The 23,545-nt window shown below is 34.3% G+C and overlaps 1 protein-coding gene across 4 annotated transcripts in view; it reads left to right on the plus strand.

Annotated features, from left to right (window-relative positions):
* The window catches only part of SEMA3A (semaphorin 3A), a 352,298-nt gene that overhangs the window by 232,638 nt on the left and 96,115 nt on the right, over positions 1-23,545 (plus strand). For all 4 annotated transcript variants that reach the window (XM_036429563.2, XM_045578494.1, XM_036429567.2 and 1 more), the window contains one exon: positions 6,110-6,229. In XM_036429563.2, coding sequence (XP_036285456.1) covers positions 6,110-6,229 — 120 coding nt within the window. The remainder of the gene's footprint in view (positions 1-6,109; positions 6,230-23,545) is intronic.

A 23,545-nucleotide genomic window follows, 5' to 3' on the forward strand; every position in this document is an offset into this window, starting at 1 on the left:
CTTAAATGACTAAAATGCAACTCAAATGTTTGTCATTAACAAATGAATATTTAGACTTAAATGGATACCATATTTCATGTACACATCAGTTTAAGTATTATTTTTAGAGTGCAGTAAGAATTTATACTCTGTAAGTGTCATTAGAATGGTTTGAACAATTCCTCTGGGAACAGGGTTTTGGCAAATGTCTTCTCACTACACAGGTAGCAGGTTGTTCCAAGTTGCTGTCATTGGAATTTTGCTTCTTTATTTTCTTCATAATCTTCCTGAATGAAATTTTACTTGTTTATGGGGATACACTAACCATCATATCATAGATTTAACGTGAACTTTGGGAATATGAGATGAAGAAAGGTTATGGAGGTGCATATTAGGAACCACAAACAATCAAAGCCAGTGAATGATACAAATGTGGTAATGATATTTATAGCACAATACAAAAGAAAATATAAGCCAAAAAGGAGAAATTATCAACTTCTCTGGTCCATATGGAATTTCAAAGTGAAATTATTCAAAATTATTAAATTGAAGAGAAATACTTTGCACAACTTTTCTTAATATCATGGTCTACGGTGGCTATGTATATAATAATTTTGACCAAGTTTTAAAGTTTTAAGTAATTTGAAAAGAAAATATTTATAAAATCTTAAGCAGAATTTGTAAAACTTCAAAACAAACGGTCAATCTGGAGGTGTAAACATTTCAGTAAAATCATTTGGTAGCTTAGTGCAGGAGTCTTTACTTAGTTTATCACATCATTCAAACCACTTTAAATTTATTTTTAATTAATATAAGTTTAAAGATTATATGAATAGACGTATATTTAAATAACTAGCCATGAAATAAATGCCAATTTTGTTGTCTTAGTTAAATCAGAATTAAAGAAAAAATTCTCTCACATTGAAATAAAAGATTAAGGTGGAAAAGGTCAGTTGATTTTATTATGCCATCCTTCTTACTAGTGAAGGTAAAAATACCTCCCAAGAAAGACAAAACAGCCTACACACCATTTCCTAAGACAGTTGTTTAAAACCTAAGTTACAAGTTCAACATTAGATGGCTAATATTGTAAATAGGAGATAGTGAAATCTTAGTTTTAATAGATATGTCCCTTTAAAGAAGAGATTTCTAACATCCTTCAGTGGATGTCAAGGTATGATTATGGAAGGTCTTATGTCAGCACAGTGTCAAAAGAAAAAGATATGAAACCTTATTGTTAGATAAGTATGGGACCGCCTAAATAGAGAGAGGGATGAGGTGAGTGACAGGAACAATCTTACGGATTACTACTTTGGAACGAAGATTCTAGTATTCAGCTAGCTTGCTAAGTAAATGGACCAGAGGGAGAAAAAAAAAAAAAAAAAGTCAACAGATTAACTTCAGAAATTAAGCTTATTGATGGATTTTCATGCAGGAATGAATCCACCCATCATTATAGGGACAGGCTTTCCCCAGCTGCAAGATCATGCGTTAAAATGTTTCTATGTAAATTGCAGATGGGATATCGACTTTTTTCTTTTTCTTTTTAAATGACTGTTCATTGACCTGAGGCAATGCTGTACTCTACCCCTTCATTTTGGGCTAATTTATATTTGTACCAGAACAAGTTGTTAGATTTAATCATGAACGGAATATATTTGAATAGAGATTGTTCATCTTCACAGTCTTCTCTCCTCTTTTCACTCATTTATAGCAAAATTTCACTGTTCCATCCATAATTTAAGAACATGCGAGGAGGTAATTGGAATTGGAGGTAAATTATATTCTTTTGTGAAAAGCATAATTATCGGAAGTTAGTTAAAAACACCTCAATTCCCTTTAATTTTCATGCATGGAGCAGTTGTTTTGACAGATGGATGGACTTTATTTTTGTAGCCGTGCTGGGAAAGGCTGGGTAACAGAGTCTAATCAGTGCTACATATTTGTAATGTTTGTTTTTGAATCACTGTGCATTTGGCTCCTATATCATTTTCTGGGAGTAGACATTTTCTTTCTAATTTATTTTTCCAGGCTAATATCTCTATGTGTAATTCCTCTGAAATTACACATTTTACCCGAAAGGACTGGAAATCCTAAAAATATATAAATAAATAAATAAATAAAATTAAGTGCAAATGGTTTGTCACGGAGTATGATGAATCATTGCTCTTCAGGTGTGGCCCTGGGGTTTACTGGTTTATGGCTGCTCTTACGTTTACTTCCTTTGAGGCTGAGTTAACAATTCATAACACTGTGGGTCTGGAGTACATTTCAGTAAAATAAGAGGTCAGGATGGTTGCCTAACTCTCAAAAAGCCAAGTTGTTGCTAAATTTGTCTGGGTATATCAACTTGAATCCCAAAAAGGAGCAAGGTTTTGAAAATGAATTCATTTTCAACTGATTACATTCCCTTTATGACGTTGTAAATCCGCCAGTGCTGAGCAAAGCAGTGCAGTAGTCTAATGCCAAAAAGTACATTACATTCTGAGTTTGAAGAACCGTCAGGGTTCAAGAAAAGGTCAGAAACACTCTTCTTCTGTCTCCCCAGAGCAGAAATGTGTGAAGTGTGTTTCCTTTTTCTGCCATGCTTCCTTCTTTATAATGGAATGTCCAGGCTACTTCCAAATACAGTGAATATCCTGTTTTGGAACACTGGAAAATCTTGGCAGCCATAAGCTAGGGAAAAGAAGGCAAATGAATGACAGGACTGATACTCTTTTATGCAGGTTTTCTGTTTAAAGAACAAACCCTTACCCACCATGTGTCTGTCAACTATGGGGGTGTGTTCTTCCTCTGTCCAGTTCTTTTAATTCAATGTTTCCACTCCATGGTTGTTGATGAGTTTTCTTGAAGCTATTTTTAGCCAATTTTGAAAGTATTTAATTCATTTTCTTTGTTTCAGTTCAGTGTTAGCATACTATAAACCCGGAAATTTCTCTCTCTCTCTCTCTGTTTTATTTGCTTCAACCTTCACTTCAAAATAATATTGAACTAGCCCCTGGGCATGGCAACAATACAACCTCCTGCCAACTGGGAGAGTTCAGTGGGGAAATGAAAGGAATCCTTCCAGGCCTAAGGCCAATAGGGCGGGTCTAGTTGCTTTGTAGCACAGATAGACCAGGTTATCAGCATACTCTCTGGTGAGAATGGTGTGAAACATTTGCCAGATTTCACAGCCCTGGTTCTGCCATTGATTTTTTTTTTTTTCTTTAACTGCTTGGTGGAGGAACAGTTGACATTATAGAAGTTCTTCTTTGATGGTTAATAGAGAACAAATTAAAATTATTATGTTCAGTGTAGCTCTCTTCCGTCTTTTTCAAGAACCCTGAGATGTTCTTCAATTTACTTTTGGCCAATCAGTTACACAATTTATAAGAGATAAGAACCAAAGAATTTGATTTTAGAATTCATAACGGTTACAGAGGTGAGATGGGTTATTTGTGTTCATAAATATCTGTACTTGGACAGTATTTCCTCCCTTTTATTTTTTATTATGAAGAATTAGTCTATTCTCTTATATCCAGGATGCACTTAGGTACTACTTATGGGATTAGGTTTTGTATTCAAAATTGCACGAGAATCTTTAAAGACATGGCAGAGAAAATGAAATTCTGTTCTTTTCTAAATGAACAAGACATCCATCTGGGACTACCACTATTATTTATTAGAATATCCATTTTTTCTTACCAATACACCCACAACCAATTTTTTTGGTTTCAACATATGGTGATAGAGGTGGCTATATATAATCTTGAATATTGAGCCACCATCAGGGATGGCTACCTCTTTGTGAGCGTGTGGCCACATACATGTTTCCAAGAAAGGGATACAATAAAGCATTTTCCTGGAAATGAGTTCTTCCCAAATGACTGGATTTTCTTTAAAACATAGATAAATCCTTTGGGTAAGACTCATGAATGCTTCATTTGTAAATGAGTTTATCAGCTGTTTCCCTCTCCACAGCCTTGTTCCACTCTGCAAGCATTCATGCCCTATTCTCTTGGGGAGAGAGGAGAAACTGACAGAACAGTGAGTTTGCTGCTAAGACTCTTGGAAGTTGTTATATCTGCTTCGCAGTTTTGCCTGAAATGTACCATTCTCAGAGTGAAACATGGCTGCAATCCACCTACCCTTTATGCTAGCAACTTGAAACACCCATTGATTTCAGAGCTTAATTTTAATGTATTGCCAGACACAAGTAAAATTCAGGATCGAGGTAGCAATAACAGTGGGGAAAATTAGATGTTGATTGTAGTGACTCTCCTAAGCTACTCAGCATATATTAAGAATGCATATATATGAGGAATCCTAACTTGAAAGTTATTTGTCTTACTTTAAATAGCTCTAACTCAGTTTGAGGACAATATATTTATATTATAAGACATCCTCAGGTTTCATCCTAGAAAAAAAAAATCTGTGCTGATGGGAAGCAATTATTTGAATTTAAATATCAGTTATTCTGTTCATTTGGTTGTCTGACCCCGTTTCTTTTTTGGAGACAATAGAGTTTAAGACCCAGTCATTAGCTGGAAGCACAGAATACAGATGTGGTGTGGAAATGTACTCAAGTCACTGTAACACCTCAGTTATAAACTCCCACTGACTACACAAGGCCCAATGCATTCTGAGCTCTCACTTTGTAAGTCACATGTCATAGAGAGTGACTTTTGGAGTGTTACAGTTCAAGGACCAACCCAATCTCTGTAATGCTTCTCAACTATGGTCTACTTTTACTCTTTGCCTGTACTTCTAGTTCCATATTTGGGTCTTAATTCCAAATCTTTATAAGCAAAAACACAAAACTAATTAAGAAAGTGTATGATCAATAACAGGATTTTTTTTTAGTGCAGTTTTATTTATCACATAAATACTCATCTGTATATTTTCCAAAGGATATTATATATTCTAGGATGAGCCCATATTTTCCTAAAATATTCAGTTTTTAGGATTTGTGACTTGATAGTAGAGCATAACATTTTTAAGCTATTTTTAGTTTGAGTTTTCTTTTTACAATATTGATATAGTTCATCTATTTAAAATATTTTGTTAAAATCGAGTCTTTCTTGCTCTGAACTTTTTGGACAATAAAATTATTCAACTTATATTATGAATTTGAAATTTCCCTCAAATCTTTCCTCAACAGAGACAAAAGGCTGATTGTCCTGTTTGCTCATAGAAAAGTACTTTCTTCTATAAGATTTACAGACAGAATATAATCTATAGACAGAATATAAGTAATTTTATCCACTTTCTTTCTTACCTGATATCTTATTCAGAAAATAACTCTCCAGGCATGTCTAAACTTCTATAAATAACACTAAAACATGACTAGAATTTGCTCATCACTAATAGTTTTTCTTTTTCCCCCTGGGAAATCCATGACTCATTAGGCGGGGAGTTTCATGTATGGGTTCAGTATGTCCATGAACTTTCTGAAAGTACTTTGTAATTATACTTGCTCTACAAAACATCCCTTAGCCTACAGACACTCCAAACTCTAACATCTTTATCTCACCTTAAATATACCTGCATTGTCTTTGAGGCTGAAGTGACATTTCCAGGAGATTGTGGCCCTAATTTCTTAGGGTCTATAGAGCTCACTAGCAAGCAGCACTTCTGAAGTTCAAAGTCGACTGCCCATCATCATTGGTTACTATTGATATTAAACTTCATGCTTAAAAAAATGCATATTATCTTTACTTTTGTTTTCCTTTTCTAAAATTAAATTCAAAGCTGATTTTTTTGGGGGGGGAAATCACCCTTGTATTATTCACCTAATTTATTGATTAATCAAATCACTTTCTGTCTGTCTTCTAGAAAAATGTACCTTTGACTATAGATTGGTTGTCTACATTTATTCTACCTTTGAATAAATAAATTACAATTATTTTTATTAGAAGAGTTAATACAACAAAATATTTTGTTTAGTGACACCCTCCCTCCCCCATGGAAGACTAAGAACTTTAATGTTTTCAGTTCATATAAAAATATGAGCAAATAATAGAATAATAAAACCTACTAATGCAGTGAAAAGGACACAAAAAAATCTGTTCAATCATACTCAGCGCCCTAGAGGATACCTCAGGCATGCTGCCTGCTAGAACTCACTGCTTTTCCTTTTGTCTTACAGAAAGAATGTGCTAATTTCATCAAGGTGCTCAAAGCTTTTAATCAGACTCACTTGTACGCCTGTGGCACGGGGGCTTTTCATCCGATTTGCACCTACATTGAAGTTGGACATCATCCTGAGGTAAAGCTGGCTTTTAGAAAATCGTGTTCGTCCCTGACCCCTTCCTATTCAAATGCATCATTACTGATTTATTCAGCTCATTTAACTTCTGGTTCATATTCAGTGAGAACTACTTCACATTCAGATGCTGCTATTCATTTTAGTCTGTGAATGCAAAAACAATGAGACCATCACTCAAGGCTAGCTGTGGAGCAGGAGGAAGGAAGGAAGAAAGCACTTGCTTTCGCCCTGAATGGCAGAGTCAAATCCATTTTGCATGTGTGGCAGATGTCAGCCGGCTGTGTGTGCACCATCTTCCCCTTCGTTTTTTATTGCCAGCTTTCCCCTCCACTTCCATCCTCAGTCAGAGGTGTCTGCCACCCCAGTTGTTTGCTTCTGCCTGGGGGTTATAAAAGAATGCCATACGTGTACACAACGATCTGCTCCCATGTTTGACCTCAATTATTTTCATACATGTTCTAACTCAGCTCAATGATATTTTTATATTTTTGGCTATTATATTGGTGATATGGAAAATGTTTCTTTAATATGTTTATGATTCCTAAAAAGATGTCTTCCTGAGAAAATTTGGTGAGGAGATTAAAATGAGGTAAATTTAAGTAAAAGTTGAAATTAGGAGAATATTGAGAGGAAAGGTTACTAATATTAAAAGTAGTTTCATGAATTGGGCTTACTAATATCCTTCCGTTATAAGCCCTTTTATAACTTCTGGCTCAAAACCCTAAGAATAAGCGCATTTATGCAGTGAGAAAATCATTTGTGACAGTGTTTTCTTCCAAATTGGAATTCAGAAATAGTTAACAAATAAAGGATTTGTTCCCAGGATATTTCTGGAACCCTAAAGATAAAATATAATTTACATGTTAGCCACTTCTTTATAACTTAAACTTCAGGATCTCCGAATTATTTTTAAGGTGTCCTAAAGTGATGCAAATGTGTTCTTTCAACCTAAAGGCTTAGAGATCAAAACAGCATTGTGACAGTTTTTTTGTTTTTTTTTAGTAAGACACCTTAGAGATGTCTAGATGTGGTCTCTAGACTACCTACCATTATTATTACTTTCCTGTTGAGGCTGAGATTAAACACTTCCCTCAGGTCAAATCAGTTTAGAGGATTGCCTCTCTATTTCCCCACCACATCCTTCCTTCTCTTCCACACAAGCATGTATACTGTACTTGCAACATACCCAAAAGGTGTTTGTTTTTTTAACGTATTTTTATCTGTCTCAGAGAAGAAGGCAGAAGGTAGAAAGAGATAGAAACATCAAGGATGAGAGAGAAGCATTGTCCAGCGGCCTCCTGCACGCCACACACTGGGGATTGAGCCAGCAACCATGTGCCCTGACTACGAGTTGAGCTGTGACCTCTTGGTTCATAGGCCAATGCTCAACCATTGAGCCATACAGGCGAGGACATACCCAGGAAAAAATGAACTTTAAGGAAAGGCAGTTTTACTTAAACTGCTTGTTTCATATTGGTGAAATCAGGAATAATTTCCTGCACATAGTACTGAAGACTTGATATACTCTCCCTCTTTGCCTATTTGTCCATTTTCTATCATCAGGGGCCCTAGAAAACGGACTTGAGTGATTACTCCACATTTTTAACACTCAGAGATAGCTCTAGAGAATTCCCTAATATTGTATTGTACTTTAGGCATCTGTATGCCAGGCATCATGCTGTCAGAGCAACGGCGACAGGAGAGCTGAGCTCCAATCACAGGTTAGATGGTGTTACATCTGGCTTTGATCTTGTTCTACAATGTACTAGCTGTGGAACAGGGGGAAACTACTTAACCTCTCTGAGACTGTCTCACAGTGTGTAAAACAAAACTAAACAAATCCTGCTCAATCCTCTGTATTCTTACGTTTTAAGTGAGAGTTTGACTATTCACCTCCTAGCAACCCATTGACATTTTTTCTGTAGCAACTCAAGGAGTTCTAATCCCATCATTGTTAAATGCATGCCCTCTGACCTGAGACCACAGGATTTTTGTCCAATCTCAATTCAATACTCTATGCTTGAAATAGAGCAAGCTACGTATTTTTCCAGTCTCAGTTTCTAACCTAGGAAGTGATAGGGAATGGTCCACACCTCATGGAGTTGTTCAGAGAGTTTAATAGGTAGCAGGTGCTGAAAATATTAGTTACCATTTTGAAAATATATATTTGCACCTCAGGGCTGAAAACCACTGCTCTCTTTCATGTTAGTGTTTAAGTGTCACTTTGCCTCTTAAATGTACGTCACTGCATCAGAGGACGCAAATTACAGTATTGAGCTCTCATTGTTACCAGGTGATTCTGCACTTGTCTCTTTTTCCTACATTTTAAAATTTGAAGCTTGGATGACATTGGTGACCTTAAATTAAAATACTACATGTTGTTCCCCTATTTTTATTATTTTCTAAAAGAATGTCCATTTTGTTTCATTTTTAAAGTTACTATTTAGTAGAGTTCACAGCATATTCCTTCTCAACTCATCAATTAATTGTTCATTGCTGACTAATGGGGTAGAGGGGCAATGGAAAGGTACAGGTTCTGGAAACAGGCCATTTAGTCAGACAAATGAGGCTATTTCTTCAACTGAAAAAAAATAAAGATTCCATTAAATCTCCTTTGATGTGGAATATCAGGTTACAAGGGTTTTTCTGAAATTCTGAAGCTCAGAACCTTTAAGAGAAGCCTGCTCTGAGAAGCTCCACTGAGCTTCATTTCTATGGCAACTGTATATTGAGAAATACTGTTCTGGACCGTTTAGGAAGTCAGTGAAAAGATGATTATGCAATTACCTAGGGGATTTGGAGCCGTCTAGACAGTCTATCTAGGAAATTCTGGAAAAGAAATTATCAAGATAGTTTGTCTAGATGATGTGAAATTTAATTTTCAGTGCTTAAGCTTCCTTAAGAGAGAATCTGTTTTAAATTGATCTATACGGATACTGAGAATACTACCCTTGGATCTAAACAGTTATGCTATTTGGGGAGTTTGATAACAGAGACAATGTGTGCTTCATACAGTTAGGAAAAGAATGAGGGCAATGGAAAATACTGGAAGAGAAAGAAACCAAATAGCAGTCAGACCAAGAGCAGAATGTTTAGAGTTAATAAACTTTCATGAAGTTTGCGTTTAGTAACTTTATTTATAAGGATGTTTTTTCAGATAAAAAACAGGACACATCTTTGTCCTAGATTCTAGTTTAGAAGTAATATGCATACTTTACTGTTACCTGCCTTGAACTATATAAAATAAGTAAATAATTTCATATATAATCTGTCCAGCCCTTACATTTTATAAATGATTTTATCATACAAAAAAAAAAAAAGACATTTTGTTTTTTTGCTTTTAGCATAGATTATATGGACAGTTTACTTTCATTTTTTCTTTGCAGTGTTCTTCCTTGAAAATAACTCATTGTCTTAAATGAGTTCCAGGATTATTGAAACCTATTGTTAGAAAATGACATGATGGGCTTACAAATTCAGATGGCCAATGGCCACCAAAACAAAGACGCCACTTTTGAAGTAGATAAAGCTTCTATTAATCACTTAAGAGCTTCAGATCTTGTTGGAGGAAATTAACAATTCCTTTTAAAAATGATAAACAGTTTGCAATTTACTTCCTAACTAAATAGATCTTATTGTACTCTCCTGGCATTTTAAGAGCAATATTTATACTTTTGAATATTGTATTTCAAAACTTACATTTACGGAATAGTGAATGTCTTCTGACCACATACAGTATGTCACTGATTGCTGTATTAAAGAGATTTTCTGTTTCCTGTAGTCTGTTTGGGAATTGATAGACATATTAATTAACTCTAGTTCTATAAGATATGTGTCAATCAATTCTTGGGTATCTGCCAATAGTACTAGACACTGCAGATAACTGCCAGTGAGGTCACATACTTCCTACACATGTATGTGTTTATCATAAAAATGCATGCAGAGTTCATGGAAGGAATGATTCAGAGCTAGAGTTCAGATGAGTTTTATGTTTAAGCTGTTAGCATCCATGCCACTCAAATGAAAAATGTAAGTCATCCTTAAGAGACAGAATATTCCCAAATGGCTTATGGTATATGCTATTTCCCCTTCAAACTTACATCTATTAAGAAGTGGCATGTGTTTATGAAAAGTATAGCTTTTCAGAGAAGTCTCTGGATGTATTCTCAAATTCCAAATGAGCCTCTTCTATGTACTGAGCAGGAAATCAAGGAAAGATGGACCCAGATGAAAGTTGGGAAATATTAACTTTATAAATACCCTCATAATGCCATAATCTCAATTTATGATAGAACCAAAGGAACATTAAGAAATGCAGTGAAGCTTAATGACTATCTATCTATAAGGTCCTTTCTACAATGACAACCAATATGTGTGTGTGTGTGTGTGTGTGTGTGTGTGTGTGTATATATATCTATATATATATATATATATAGATATATATATATATATATATATATATATATATATATATATATTTTATATAAAATCTTTTGCTAGGTCTCCCCTTCCACCAAGAATAAGAGTTTGTTTTAATACAAAACTTTAAATCAACCGCTCTTAGTAACAGTCCTCATGACCTAAGTGCCTTTTAAGTCTTGATACCTGTCTTTCTCTGACTGGCTTATTTCACTTAGTATATTACTCTCCAGATCCCTCCTTGCTCTCTCAAAGGATAAGGTCCTTATTTCTGACAGTAAAGAAAAAAAATCACCATTTTTCTGAGAAGGTAAATGTGATGTCACAGCTTTGTTTGTATCTAACTCTGGACTGTCTGCTTCGGATTCATGCATTTTTAATGAAAGCACTTACACTTTTCATGTGGAAAGGACCTACCCTTATAAATCTTGAACAGGCTCACTGTGAAAGCCAACATATGCCATTATAGAAAGCCATGAAGATATATCATTGTATAAGTTGCTAAGATGTGTTTTGACTGCACCAACTATAAATAAAAGAGAAAGTACATGTAGGGAATAAAAAAGAGAGATCCTGGGGTGCAGTGGAGAGCAATCAACCTTGTCAGTTGCAGGCTTATAGAGTAAGACTGGACCTCAGCATTGTATGAGGAGTCAATTTGGATAGGATGAGATCTGAGGAAGTAAAAATAGCAAAGATTGGTGATGAGAATCAGTGTGGCACAATGAAAGTAACAGTAGGGTGAAAAGAAAAGATATAATGATAAAAGAGGTTTTATCAAATAGATTTGAGGGAACACTAGGGCATAATGGAGGCATTTATAACAAGGACTCTTTAGATTTATAGCTACAATTCTTCTTAACTGTGACAATCAATGCCCAAGTAATATTAGAAACAATTTATATTCAGATAAATGATTCAGTAGAGATAAAATTGACTAGTAAAAATACAGGAAGCATGTTTTTCTAAGCAAGACTCTAATAGTAATGTTGTGGGATAGAAATGAAAATGTCTACCTTATATGACTCACATATACATAAACATTTAACTTCAACATAGGTGAAGATATCATAATAATAACAATTGTACTCCCAATGACTAATACTGATATATATATATATATATATATATATATATATTACTAGTGCATGAATTCATGCACATTGAAAGGGAATTAAATAATTAGAGGAAATATTTTAATATCACTATTTGCCCTCTCTCTGTAATAGAAGTCTCAGAGAGAGAAAAAAAGTTAGAAAAATGTATATGAAAATAATATATAAATTTATTAATAAATAAACAATAACAACCCATCTGGGTCCTGGGTACGGGTGAATGGATTCCTGGCTGTCAGGACACTGACAGCAAGCTGACCAATGGCCGATTCCCCAAGGGTTGATTCTGCTGAGGGGCGAGGCTGGCCTTGGCTTGGGGCGCCTGTGGTTTACAGGCCAACCACACCTCCAATCAGGATGTGGGTCCCACTGGGGCTTGAGGACAGCCTGGACTTGAGGAGCCAGCCATTTGTAGGCTGGCCACACCCCCAAATGGGCTGCCAGTCCTCGCTGGGGGCAAGGCCTGCCTGAGCTTGGGGCACCAGCGGTTTGCAGACCAGCCATGCCCCCGATCCCTGGTCAGGATGCATGAAAATTCATGCACTGGATGGGGGGGGCCCTCCAGCCCAGCCTGACCCGTCTCACAGTCTGGGAACTTTAGGGGCAGGAGGCAACCACTAATCAGAGGAAAGTGACAGCCTATCACACCTCTGGTGCTGCCACTGCCGGCACTGCAAGCCTCAACTGGCCCTGGTTACCTGAGCCTCGACAGCTCTGGGTGGCTGGGAAGCTGCCATCTGAGCCTTGCCTGTGCCTCAGGCTGGCCCCAGGCAGCTAGGCAGCCACAATCTGAGGCTTGCCTGCACCTCAGGTTGGCCCTAAAGGCTGGGGGGCTGAGGGAACTAGGAGACTCCAGAGGCAGTTGTGCAGAGTGGCCAGGCTTGACTGGGGATGGGCTGAGGGGACTGGGCATTGCCATATTGTGGCTGTGTGTGCCACCATCTTTGCAATTACATGAGGGTCAATTAGCATATTTCCTCTTTATCAGATAGGATAGTATACTGCCTGTATATATAGGGAAAATGAATGGACAGGTAGATACATCCATTTTGAGACTATGGCAAATGATTATGTGATATTATCAGAGTCTACTGATATTGAGTGAAAGGCACTAAGTAGTACCTAAATTTCTCATTGGAAAATAAATCAAAATAGCATCCAAATATCCCAAGCCACTATTTCAAATACATCTGAGATGATGACAATGTTAAACTCCTCAGTGGAAAAATGGTTTTTCAATTCTTTTGTGATAATTAGACAAACATGTTTTGTAGCATATTGTGATCCATGCACACTTAATTTTCACTTCATGAGTCTGCAAAAAAAGCTGAATTTATGCTGTGCCTAAAATATTAAGTAAGCTATCATATGCAAAAATATGTGAATTTCTCGTCCATACCATTTCATAAAATTGTGGTTTTTCCATGGTTGTAAATTCAGATAAGGCTATTTTGTGAAATGCATATGTGAAAGCAATTTTAAGCACACTTTAAAAAAAATTGAAATAAAAATTAATGAAAAAGAAAACAAGATATACATGGGTTGGCAAAAGTATGTTTATAGTTTTAATCAAATACTAAATAATACAATAATTAATAAATAATAATACAAAATTAAGCTTTGTTTTGTGAACTCAAAGCTGTAAGGCTACTTATGCTTACACCTGTACAGTACTTAGAAAGAGTGATTTTAAATGAAAAATCACTAAGCCATGTTATACTTGTAATATTATTATTGCATAGTAGGTTATACTGATTCTGTGAGCTTATTGTGAAGATTATATGCTTGATTTATCTTTTGTTATTCTGCCCAATTTGTCTCCTGTTGTAACTTCAATTTTTTCATTTTTTATTAATATTAATATTAATTTCATTGTTGGCATATATGATGGTCATCATACAACTAGTAAACTATAATCATAGCTATCATAACATTTGGCCTGAATGTCGATAGTGTACCAACTATACCTCAGTTGTATGATGCTGTACCATGTGAGGATTTTCATTAATTTTTTTGTGTGTGTGTGTTGTCAGAATTCTTAACACAAGATCTACTCTCTTAACAATTTTTTAATTATACAACTCAATATTGTTGATCATAGGCAAAGTCTTAAACAGCTGATTTCTAGAACTTTATTCCTTGTTCATAACTGTATACCCTTAAGCAGAAATTCCCCATTTCTCCCAACTCCCAGCCTCTGGCAACCATTCTATTCTTTTCTCTGACTTGACTGTTTTAGAATTCTCATATAAGTACAACAATAAAGTGTTTGTCCCTGTGACTAGCTTATTTTACCTAGCATAACATTTTTCAGGTTAATTGAAGCATTATTCATAATGGTTAGGATAAGGAAACAAACTAAATGACCATCATCTATAAATGAATAAAGAAAATGTGGTATATACATACAATAGAATAGGAAATCCTGCCATATGCAACAACATGTATTATGTGCTCATTAATACTCAGGTCTAAACCCTCTCAAACACTGTATTTCTTTTCAGAGAGGCGGGGAAAAAAAGAGAAAGGTAAAAACATCAATGATGAGAGAGAATCATTGATCAGCTGCTTCTTGCACACCCTATGCTGGGGATTGAGCCTGCAACCCTGGCTTATGCTCCAACCAGGAATTGAACCCTGACCTTCTGGTTCATAGGTCGATGTTCAACCACTGAGCCATGCTGGCTGGGCTCAAACATTTAATTTCAAGTAAAATAAATTAAACTTGCATTATTAGGAACCTTCTTTAAAGAGCATTAAGTTCTTTGTGCTGTAAAGGTGACAGTGCCTATCAGCTTGGTAGAATTTCATGCAGTGGCAAGTTCATGGAATCCTTTAAAGGGATATGGTAAATAATATTAACCAGGAAGTCATGTTTCAGTAAAAGAAGTGCTAGGATACCCAATATAAACAATTACTTTCTGTTTCCACTCATTTCCTCTATATTTAATCTAGGTGCCGAACAAAGACAAAACCTACCTATTCCTTTTTTCACTCATATACAGGAGAGTGGTAATGTTCTACAATCAAAGAAAGTTGTAGTTCATTTTTACCCCAAAGGGAAAATAAAAATAGATACCACAAATATGAATATATTTGAAATAGAGTTCTTAAAATATTTTTTTAAATTAATGTTTTCCAAATTTCATTGAAAGTGAACTTAGCACTGAAATATGCCCTTTCAATTTTTCTTAATATTTTGATCATGCAATATTTCAAGAACACAGAAAAGTCTTGGTATTAATATATCAATATGGATAGAATTCTAAAATCTCTAATAAACAGAAAATGCTTAATTTTATATGGCATATAAATTATCAAATAACTACAGATAAGCATATATTGATTCCATTTTGCTTAATGTAAATGGGCCTTATCAAGTTATCTCTGCCTATAAAGATATTAAAATATTAACTTATTTTAAAGGAATAATTTCACTTTTACTCAAATTTGATTTTGTATTGATGTGCCTTTAGAAATTTTAGCTAGAACAAATATTTAAAGAAACATTGCCTAAAAAATTGAATGGCACAAGCCTTCAATTTTTATTTAATACAATTATTTCTATCATTGCACATTTTTGCTATTATATTTTAGTAATTTAAATTCATTCCTATGTAAGTGATAGAAATTTGATAATAGTACCTGAATACAGCTTTGAGATCTGTATATTTATGTATAGCATTTCAAATTGTCAGATATCAAACCTCACAGAATGACTACTTTCCATTTTTATTTTATTTTTATTTTCCAATCTGCCATTTTAATTCAATTGTGCATCCTTGGTCACTGAAAGCAATCTCAGGAATTGCTGAGTGGTTAGAAAGGGAGTCTAATGGGATTTAAAATCAATTCGCAGGCCTGTCACTGATTCATTGTGTGTGTGACTTTTGCTGCCACTGAAATGGCATTAAACTGGTCTCCTCAACATTATTATACACTAAGATTTCTCTAGTGATTTAAAAATACTTACCTAGTGCACACTACGCATACACACTTAAAAAATAAGTTACTAAGAAGTACAAGACCAGATTCTATTTCAATGAGCTATCTCATTTGAGATTTTCACAAAGCTTTATACAGAGGCTGAGTCTGGATCTTTCTAGTTTTGCTAATGCAGTTTTGTATACATGCCAGGGTTCAAGCTCCTTTTAAGTGCTTTTATCCTGGCAAACTTTTCTTCTTTTGATTTATATTTTGTTGGCATTTAATAGCTGTCTTACCTCATATTTAAATTACTTAACCTGGAAATGATGGATGTCTAGTGTCCCACATTTACTTGCCCTTAGCTGGCCTAAATTTTGGAGGCAAACCTAATATTTCCAGGAGAAATATCTATTCTTTATATTAGATCATGCTAGATAGTAAGCTCAGATACTATAATTCTTTGATATTGCCTCAAATTTTTGCTGATAACAATAGGATTTTTTTTAATTCATGCTAAAATTGCAGAGTATCTTAAATATATGCAAAAATATTTTTCCATGTAGAATATGGTGTAATAACTTACCAATGAGTGGGTGTAGATTATGTAGCTGATAATTAAGTATAATGTTATCTTTTTTTTTTTACCAGGCAAACATCCAAAAAATTAGAGGGGCTTTGACACACTCTAGTTTATAAAGTGCATCATAGGAAATCAGTAGTTTCTAGTCTCTTGCTTAATATCGACTTTAGGTGAAATAAAAATAAGCAAAATAAAATTTGCATTTGGCATATGAATGACAAAAATAATCCTACTCACTTTTCTACCTTGTGCTTACTAAAGTCCGAAATATTCAGTGATCCTCTAAGACTTATTTTTCAACTATGCTGCTAAGAAAAATATTTTATTTGGAATATTTTAGTACAAAAAATTAAGTTGGAAAATGTTATATATGCATAACTACTTAAGCACAATACTACACTGAACACAAAGCTCAGCAATACCAGATATCTTATATTCTTAAAAAAAGTTATATGTTCAGAGATAAACTGACCACAACTTTCATAAAATTCTTGCTCAATAATACATGTTTAAAAAATACTATAGCTTACAGTTACTGCATAGGTCCTCTAATTCCTATTCTTCATTTTATAATGTAAACTCAGATTGGTTAAATAATATTCTCAAATTCCATAGCTATTTAGTGGGAAAAGCTGAACTTACATTCAGTCTCCTGACAGCTAACTCACAATCCTTTCCATTACACCATATTGCCTTCACTTTCACTGCCAAACATATAAAAGCATATGGAAGTCACACTTTTTCATGGACTTAAGGTATTCATAAGGATTTCATTCAAAATTAAAATAAAATAAATATTAGACAATTTTATTTTTATTTTTTAGAGAATTATTTTTTTAAATGGTTGTCTTCCTTTTTTTCTTCATGCATTCATGGTCTAATTACAAATTATGTCATTTCAGGTAAAATTTTTATGATGATTTTCACAAATGTAACATATATCTATTGTGAATAAATCAATTGTCTCTTCAAAACATACAATTTGAGTGTGATTTCAATACTTTACATTATTTTCTTTTATTTAATGAAAGTAGCTATTTAAAATGCTATTGAAGCAATCAACACATATAAAATGTTATCAAAGAAAGTAATTGAAAACATAAAGCAACCTGAACATAACAATCATGCAAAATTTCACCCACACACCTCTGGGTACAATGGACAGAAATGACTGAATGCTTTGATCTTTTCAGGATAACATGAAAGAGTAAAAGGAAAAAAGGACAACATCTGTTAGAAAAAAGGTTTAACGAACAGGGTGAATTCTAGTGGAGTGTTGACATAGAGCATGAGAAAGGAAAGAGATAGATTGCAGAAACAAAGTTATTTAATAGTCACAGACCTCAATGAGTACAAAGATATAAGTCTGCTTTAGAAAGAAAGCTAATAAACGCAATTTGATTTATATTTAAAGTATTTATAATTCCTGTAGTAGTTCTCTACAAATGTGTTCAATGGGAAATATTTATATAATGTATGTATTTAATCTTTGTATATACAATTATATATGATACATATTCTAAGTAGTGTGTTTATATCCACAGTGAATGGCAACATCTTAGAAAAATTATATGGGTGTAATATAAGAAATATAAGTCAATTTAGACTGCCTGAACACATATTTGTAAATACAGACTTTAGTCTATTTCCTATTTAAGGAAATAAATATTTATTGTGGGCCAATGATTGTTTTGAAATGGATCAGTTCTGTATACAGATGGAATTAGCCTGGACATTGTCCATCACTCAGCTCTTGCAAATACCCAAGGCAAACATCTTTTCATCAGTTCTTCATAAATTTGGGAGACTTTTTGGTTTGTGAGTCTTTGTATCCCAAAGGATGGTGCTGATGACGATGGTGGTTTTGTTTTTAGAATCAATATCCTATGATGCTGTCATAAGTATAAATTTTGCTATCATGAAATTTAGTGCTTTCTGGGATTCTGAATATTACAGCGGCTATTCTGAACCTTTATGTCTGCGCATGTGTGACATTCTTTTTTTGAGCATGACCATCATTGTAATAGAATATTCTGCAATACATAGGTATAATAATAATCACATTAGAACCTTAACCTTGAAACTTAATGGCAGAGGACCCTTTATCTTGAACTGGCCATAATTTATTCTAACATATAATAAAAAAGAAACTTTGAAAATACACACACTTGAAGTTTAGGAAAGTGAACCCTGTTTGAGGTCAGAGAGAGAGTAAATCATGGGCAAAAATGACAAGAAGCCGTGATTTTAGATGTCATAAAGTATTTAGGAACCCAGAAAAAAGAAGCTCTTTACCTCAAAGATCATGTCTTTATACAACAGGTGCTTTAGCTGGACACTAGACCAGAGGTGTAAGGTTAACCCAGACATATGGCTACACTTGATGCAATAACATTCTTAACTCATGTCCCCCTCCATCGTTCTCCTCAGCCCCACCACTTGTCCTCTTCAGTCTGGTCTCCACCCTGAAGTTAGAGCTGTCTTCTCAGAAAGCAAATGGTAGCCTATCACTTCCATTTTATCCTAGCAATTAGGGAAATCTGCTTTTTGGTCTTAGACCCCTCCCCTACTTTCATATCCTTGAACCACTCTCCCTTTCTCTATCCTGACACTCTGGAGTTCCTTCCTCTTCCAGCTCCTTTTCATTCTGTGTCTCTCTTCTCCTAGGTCTTTGTATTGATAATTATTGTTTCTGTTTCCTGGAAAGACCTTCCTTCACATATTGGGTTTAATAAATCCATCTCACTGATCTCAACTTAAGCATTACTTCCTTAGAGCATGTTTCCCCAACTTCTATTAATTGTAGGTAATACTACTATTACATATACTCTCATAGCAACATGGGGGAGGAGGCAGTGTAGTTAAACAGGTACATATATTGTGATGGTAAGTTCTGTAGTAGGGATTAGAAAATTGTCTAATACATGTATTTGCAAGTAGGATTCATGTCATAAACTCTGAAATGTTGAGGATCATTTCTTCATCTCTAGAGGGTTAATTATACTTGTGTTTTTCCTGGGCAAAAAGCCACAAGGTGCAAATTAGAATGAGAAATCCCCAGCCAGTTTAAACTCTAAATAAATAACACTAAATAGTCTCTTTAAAAGTTCAGCTACTCATTTTTCAGTATAAGTCGTTTTATACGTTTGACATGTACCCCACTTTCATGTCAGGGATAATCCATACAAATTAACATATGACTATGCTGAAATTTTAGCACTTTGTTGTTGTTGATGATGATAAAATTGTTTTATCCCTCAGGCTTAAGTAGAGAAAAGATTTAAGTTAGACTTTCTCAATAACATTTACATAGATCTGCAACTGAAAGTTATTCTGCAATTAAGCCCTTATGTAGTGAATTAGGAAAGAAATGGTTGGGTAGATACATAACCAAACTTAAAGAAAGTAAAGAAGGAAGATGAAAGAAGGGAAGGAGAGAAAGAGAGAATGAATTAAGGAAGAAATCCAGTTTAATAAAACATATAGAGCTAACAATGAATTTATTGCATAATAAATAGTAATAAAAATAGCATGCTATTAATTTTTATCTGGGGCCCTAATTTAATCTAATGTTAAAATATATTAGAAATTATTTAATTCTCTGAATAAAATATGATACATAAAGATTCTTTGGATGCTCTCACTCATAACACTTATCTAAAATCTGCATTTCACTTCTGAAGACTAATACACAGGAAGCAATAAATATAATGAGCAATGTTCAACAGCAGCCTCTTCCTGACAGTGTAGGGAAGTGGGAGTTTTAAGGTGAGAGGGCAAGGGAGACAAGTAGGAGGCAGAGGCAGAAATATGTGCACACCAACATTCAAATGATAATAACCGAAGGTAGTATTACAAAAAAGCAACTATGCTCCATTGTTTGAGCTCCGAATTAAAGCTCTCTGAGGATAAAGGCAAGTTTCATTTTGCTAAAAGAATTGCCTTTCATCTTCCCCCATCAGGATGTAATTGGCAGGAGATGACACAACCTGCTTAACAATCAGGTATTTCAGAGGTTGAACAGTTTGACAGGGAGCAAGTTTCCTTGACTTTCTCTAAATGCCCTTTTCCTCTTGGTGAACAGCATGCATTTGGCAGGTGTAAAACGTTAACTCACTAATGCTGTCAGAGAGGTGGGCTCACTAGGATTCAGACATTAGAATTCAGTGGAGTGTACAGACTTATGTACAAATGCAACCTGCATGTGTCTATTGGGAGAAATGACATTATAATATCATGGCATTTAATTTTGTTCACAAGTTACTGATTTAGATTCTAGATACAGCATTTTAGAATTCTCCAATGCTTGGCAGGTTAGAAAAAGGGAATTGTCATCAAAATCACTACTTGCTTTTGACAGACAGAAAATACTGATGAAAACTTCATTTTTGAATTCTAAAACAATCAATTTCTGGATATTCATTGTGAAAAAAGTATGGATATTACTTAAAACATGAGTCAAAGTAAATCAGTTTTCTCTAAGCCTTTTAGAAACTACATTGAATTAACCACAGTGTTAGCTAGATTAGGACTTAATTATATCATTTTTATCTCAAAGTGATCTTGTGATCAAATGTGTTGAACCTAGTCAAGCACTCTGCTGAATAAGTTCTGCATTGTGACAACAAATACTTCACATTCTATGGCTATCTCCACCCCCCTAATCCAGCATTCCACATGATAAATTGTGTTCTTTTAGTTCAGAATTTCTCTCTTCATATTACATATGAAATATACAGTATAATATGAAAAAGCCTATTTTTTTACCTATCTGTGTAGCACAGTGTCAGATACATTTTAGACACGTGATTTAACTAAATAAATAACCACTAGTATCAGTTATTACAACTTTGAAAGTATTAATTTAAGTAGTGTTATTTATAACAAAAAAATCACTTAGATAAAAGCATACATTTGATTCCACTTTGATTTCTTCTAAGGTAAAAGCTTAAATGCCATTTTATTTAAATATCAAGTTTGCATCAACAGTACATTATGTAATATTTCACTTTTACAGTTGCATAGTTATAAGAAATCACTGTTTGTAAAAATGTACCTTATAATGAATTTATCATGATAAATTCTAAACTACTTTGAAAAATGACTATGTTTTTAATAGATATTTCATTTAAGTCAAGTAACTGAAGGTTACAGACTTTCAAATGGTATCTTCAAGCCTATAACTGCACTAAAATCAGCAAGTTTATTGCTCTATTTTTATCTTTAAATTATAATATTTGCAATATGGTATTTGTCAAAATATTAATACCTGATAAGTTTTATAGGTTAAGTACCTATGAAGTTAAAAATACTTTGTTGAATATTTTGCTTTATTTTTGAAATGGCAAGGTTTGCACCAGTTATTATAATGACAATGTGTGTGGTGTATATTCTTCTGCAAGTGGAATAGCAAACAGAACTATGAGCTTGAGATTTCTGTTCCCATTTAAGGGGAAGAATTATATACCGCTCTGAAAACGTGCTATAGAGTGGTGCGTGAGATACAAGTTTATGGATAATTTTTCACCAAGTGGCATTCTTTTCCCTGACAGCTCTAAATGGACTCATCATCAGGTCTTAGGAAGATCTTTACTTCAATGACTTTTTCATTCAGTATGAGCCCAAATGTTAAGCAAATAACTTTGCTTTTTAAAGAAATAGAAGCTCCTTCCCACTTTTTCAAATGATGAAAAAATTGTGCCATTAAATAATATTTAGGGCAACAAAAAAGTATTTTGGCTAGCAAAGGGATAATTATAGCTTACTTATTTTTGAAATCTAAAACTCATATTTCATATCATGGTGGTTTCATTCGTTGGGCAGGAAGTTGAGGACAATAAATAGGATCATGCATTTCACACTATTTTTCTAAATATGTCACATTTTCTAGTCAAAGGAAGATAAAATATTCTAACATCTTTAAATAGATGTGAAAATGTATTCATAATCAGTGTACAAAACAGAGAATGACACTCATGTCACATTATGATAGTGGTAAATAAAATTCAACTATATAAGACAGGAATCTTATCCTAATTACAAGATAGAGACATAAAATGTCATAATCAACAAATGATTTTAACAAATACTTTTTGTGCTCATTTTACAATGATAGCAAAATTATGAATTTACAAATGAAAGATAAATTTCTTCCCTTAGAACTATGTAGGCATTTGGAAAGTAAATGGTATGGCACATAAAACAATGACTGGTTATAAAGTAGTTATATATAATGTATCATAGAATTTCTGATTCTGGAATACCCAATTTTCGCCTAAGAATATTTAAGCTTTTTTTAAAGAAGACCAAGACGTGAATAGGGTCATTTTGGAAAATAGTCTAACAACACAAGGCACAGAGTAAAATAAAATACAAGACATAGATGAAAGCCGGCGATCGTGAACGAATATAATAAAATGCAATAGGTTTTCAAGAACAGAGTTGAGTAGGAATGAAGTGTACAGGAAAGGTTGCAAGGTAATACTAATAATAACAAAATACAACAACTATGAACTACAATCTGCGTGTGACTCCTGAACATTTTTCTAACATAACTTCTGTTTTATCCTTAGCTGTCCTTCTTTCAAGAGAGCTTTCTCTGGCCAGGCCATTCCCAGTCCCCACCCAAGTTCAATCACCATCCTTCACTCCATGATACTATCTTTTAGAAATACTGTGCATTAACATTGCATGAGTGTTGTGTAAGTAGTTGTTCAATGTCTGTCTTCTTTATAAAACTACAAGTGCCAGAGGACCGATACTTTGTTTTGTTCAGCTTTGCAGCCCCAGCCCTGGCATGCGGTAGGATCATGGAAAACACTATATAAATTACTGATTACATATCCAAACCTGTTTCCCAGGTCTATCATTTGTTGCACAAGCCCCTGGTTATCATTTTTTAAGCATAGGAAGAAACAAGTTAAGACAACTTGTGGTAGAGCAAGATTAGAAATAATAGACCCTGGTTGTTAGAATGTTTTCTCAGTACACAAACCACATCATTTTCGCTACGGATTTTAGAAATCATACATTTCATGTAGCAACAACTGGGAAAGCTAAGTCTACTACCTTCTAATATAATACCTTGGCCATGTGTATTATTACTGTAGATCCCAGTTCTGTTAATTATTAGTTATACTCCCCGGGGCGTAAGCAGTCTCCTTAACTGTCAAACGAAGAAAAGTATACCTACCTCACGGCTCATTTGTGAGGAATATAAATATGATATGGTATAAAAATGACAATAATAGCCGAGACCGGTTTGGCTCAATGGAT

This window comes from Pipistrellus kuhlii, unplaced genomic scaffold (assembly GCF_014108245.1).
Source record: "Pipistrellus kuhlii isolate mPipKuh1 unplaced genomic scaffold, mPipKuh1.p scaffold_m20_p_10, whole genome shotgun sequence".
In the NCBI taxonomy this organism is placed as follows: Eukaryota; Metazoa; Chordata; class Mammalia; order Chiroptera; family Vespertilionidae; genus Pipistrellus; species Pipistrellus kuhlii.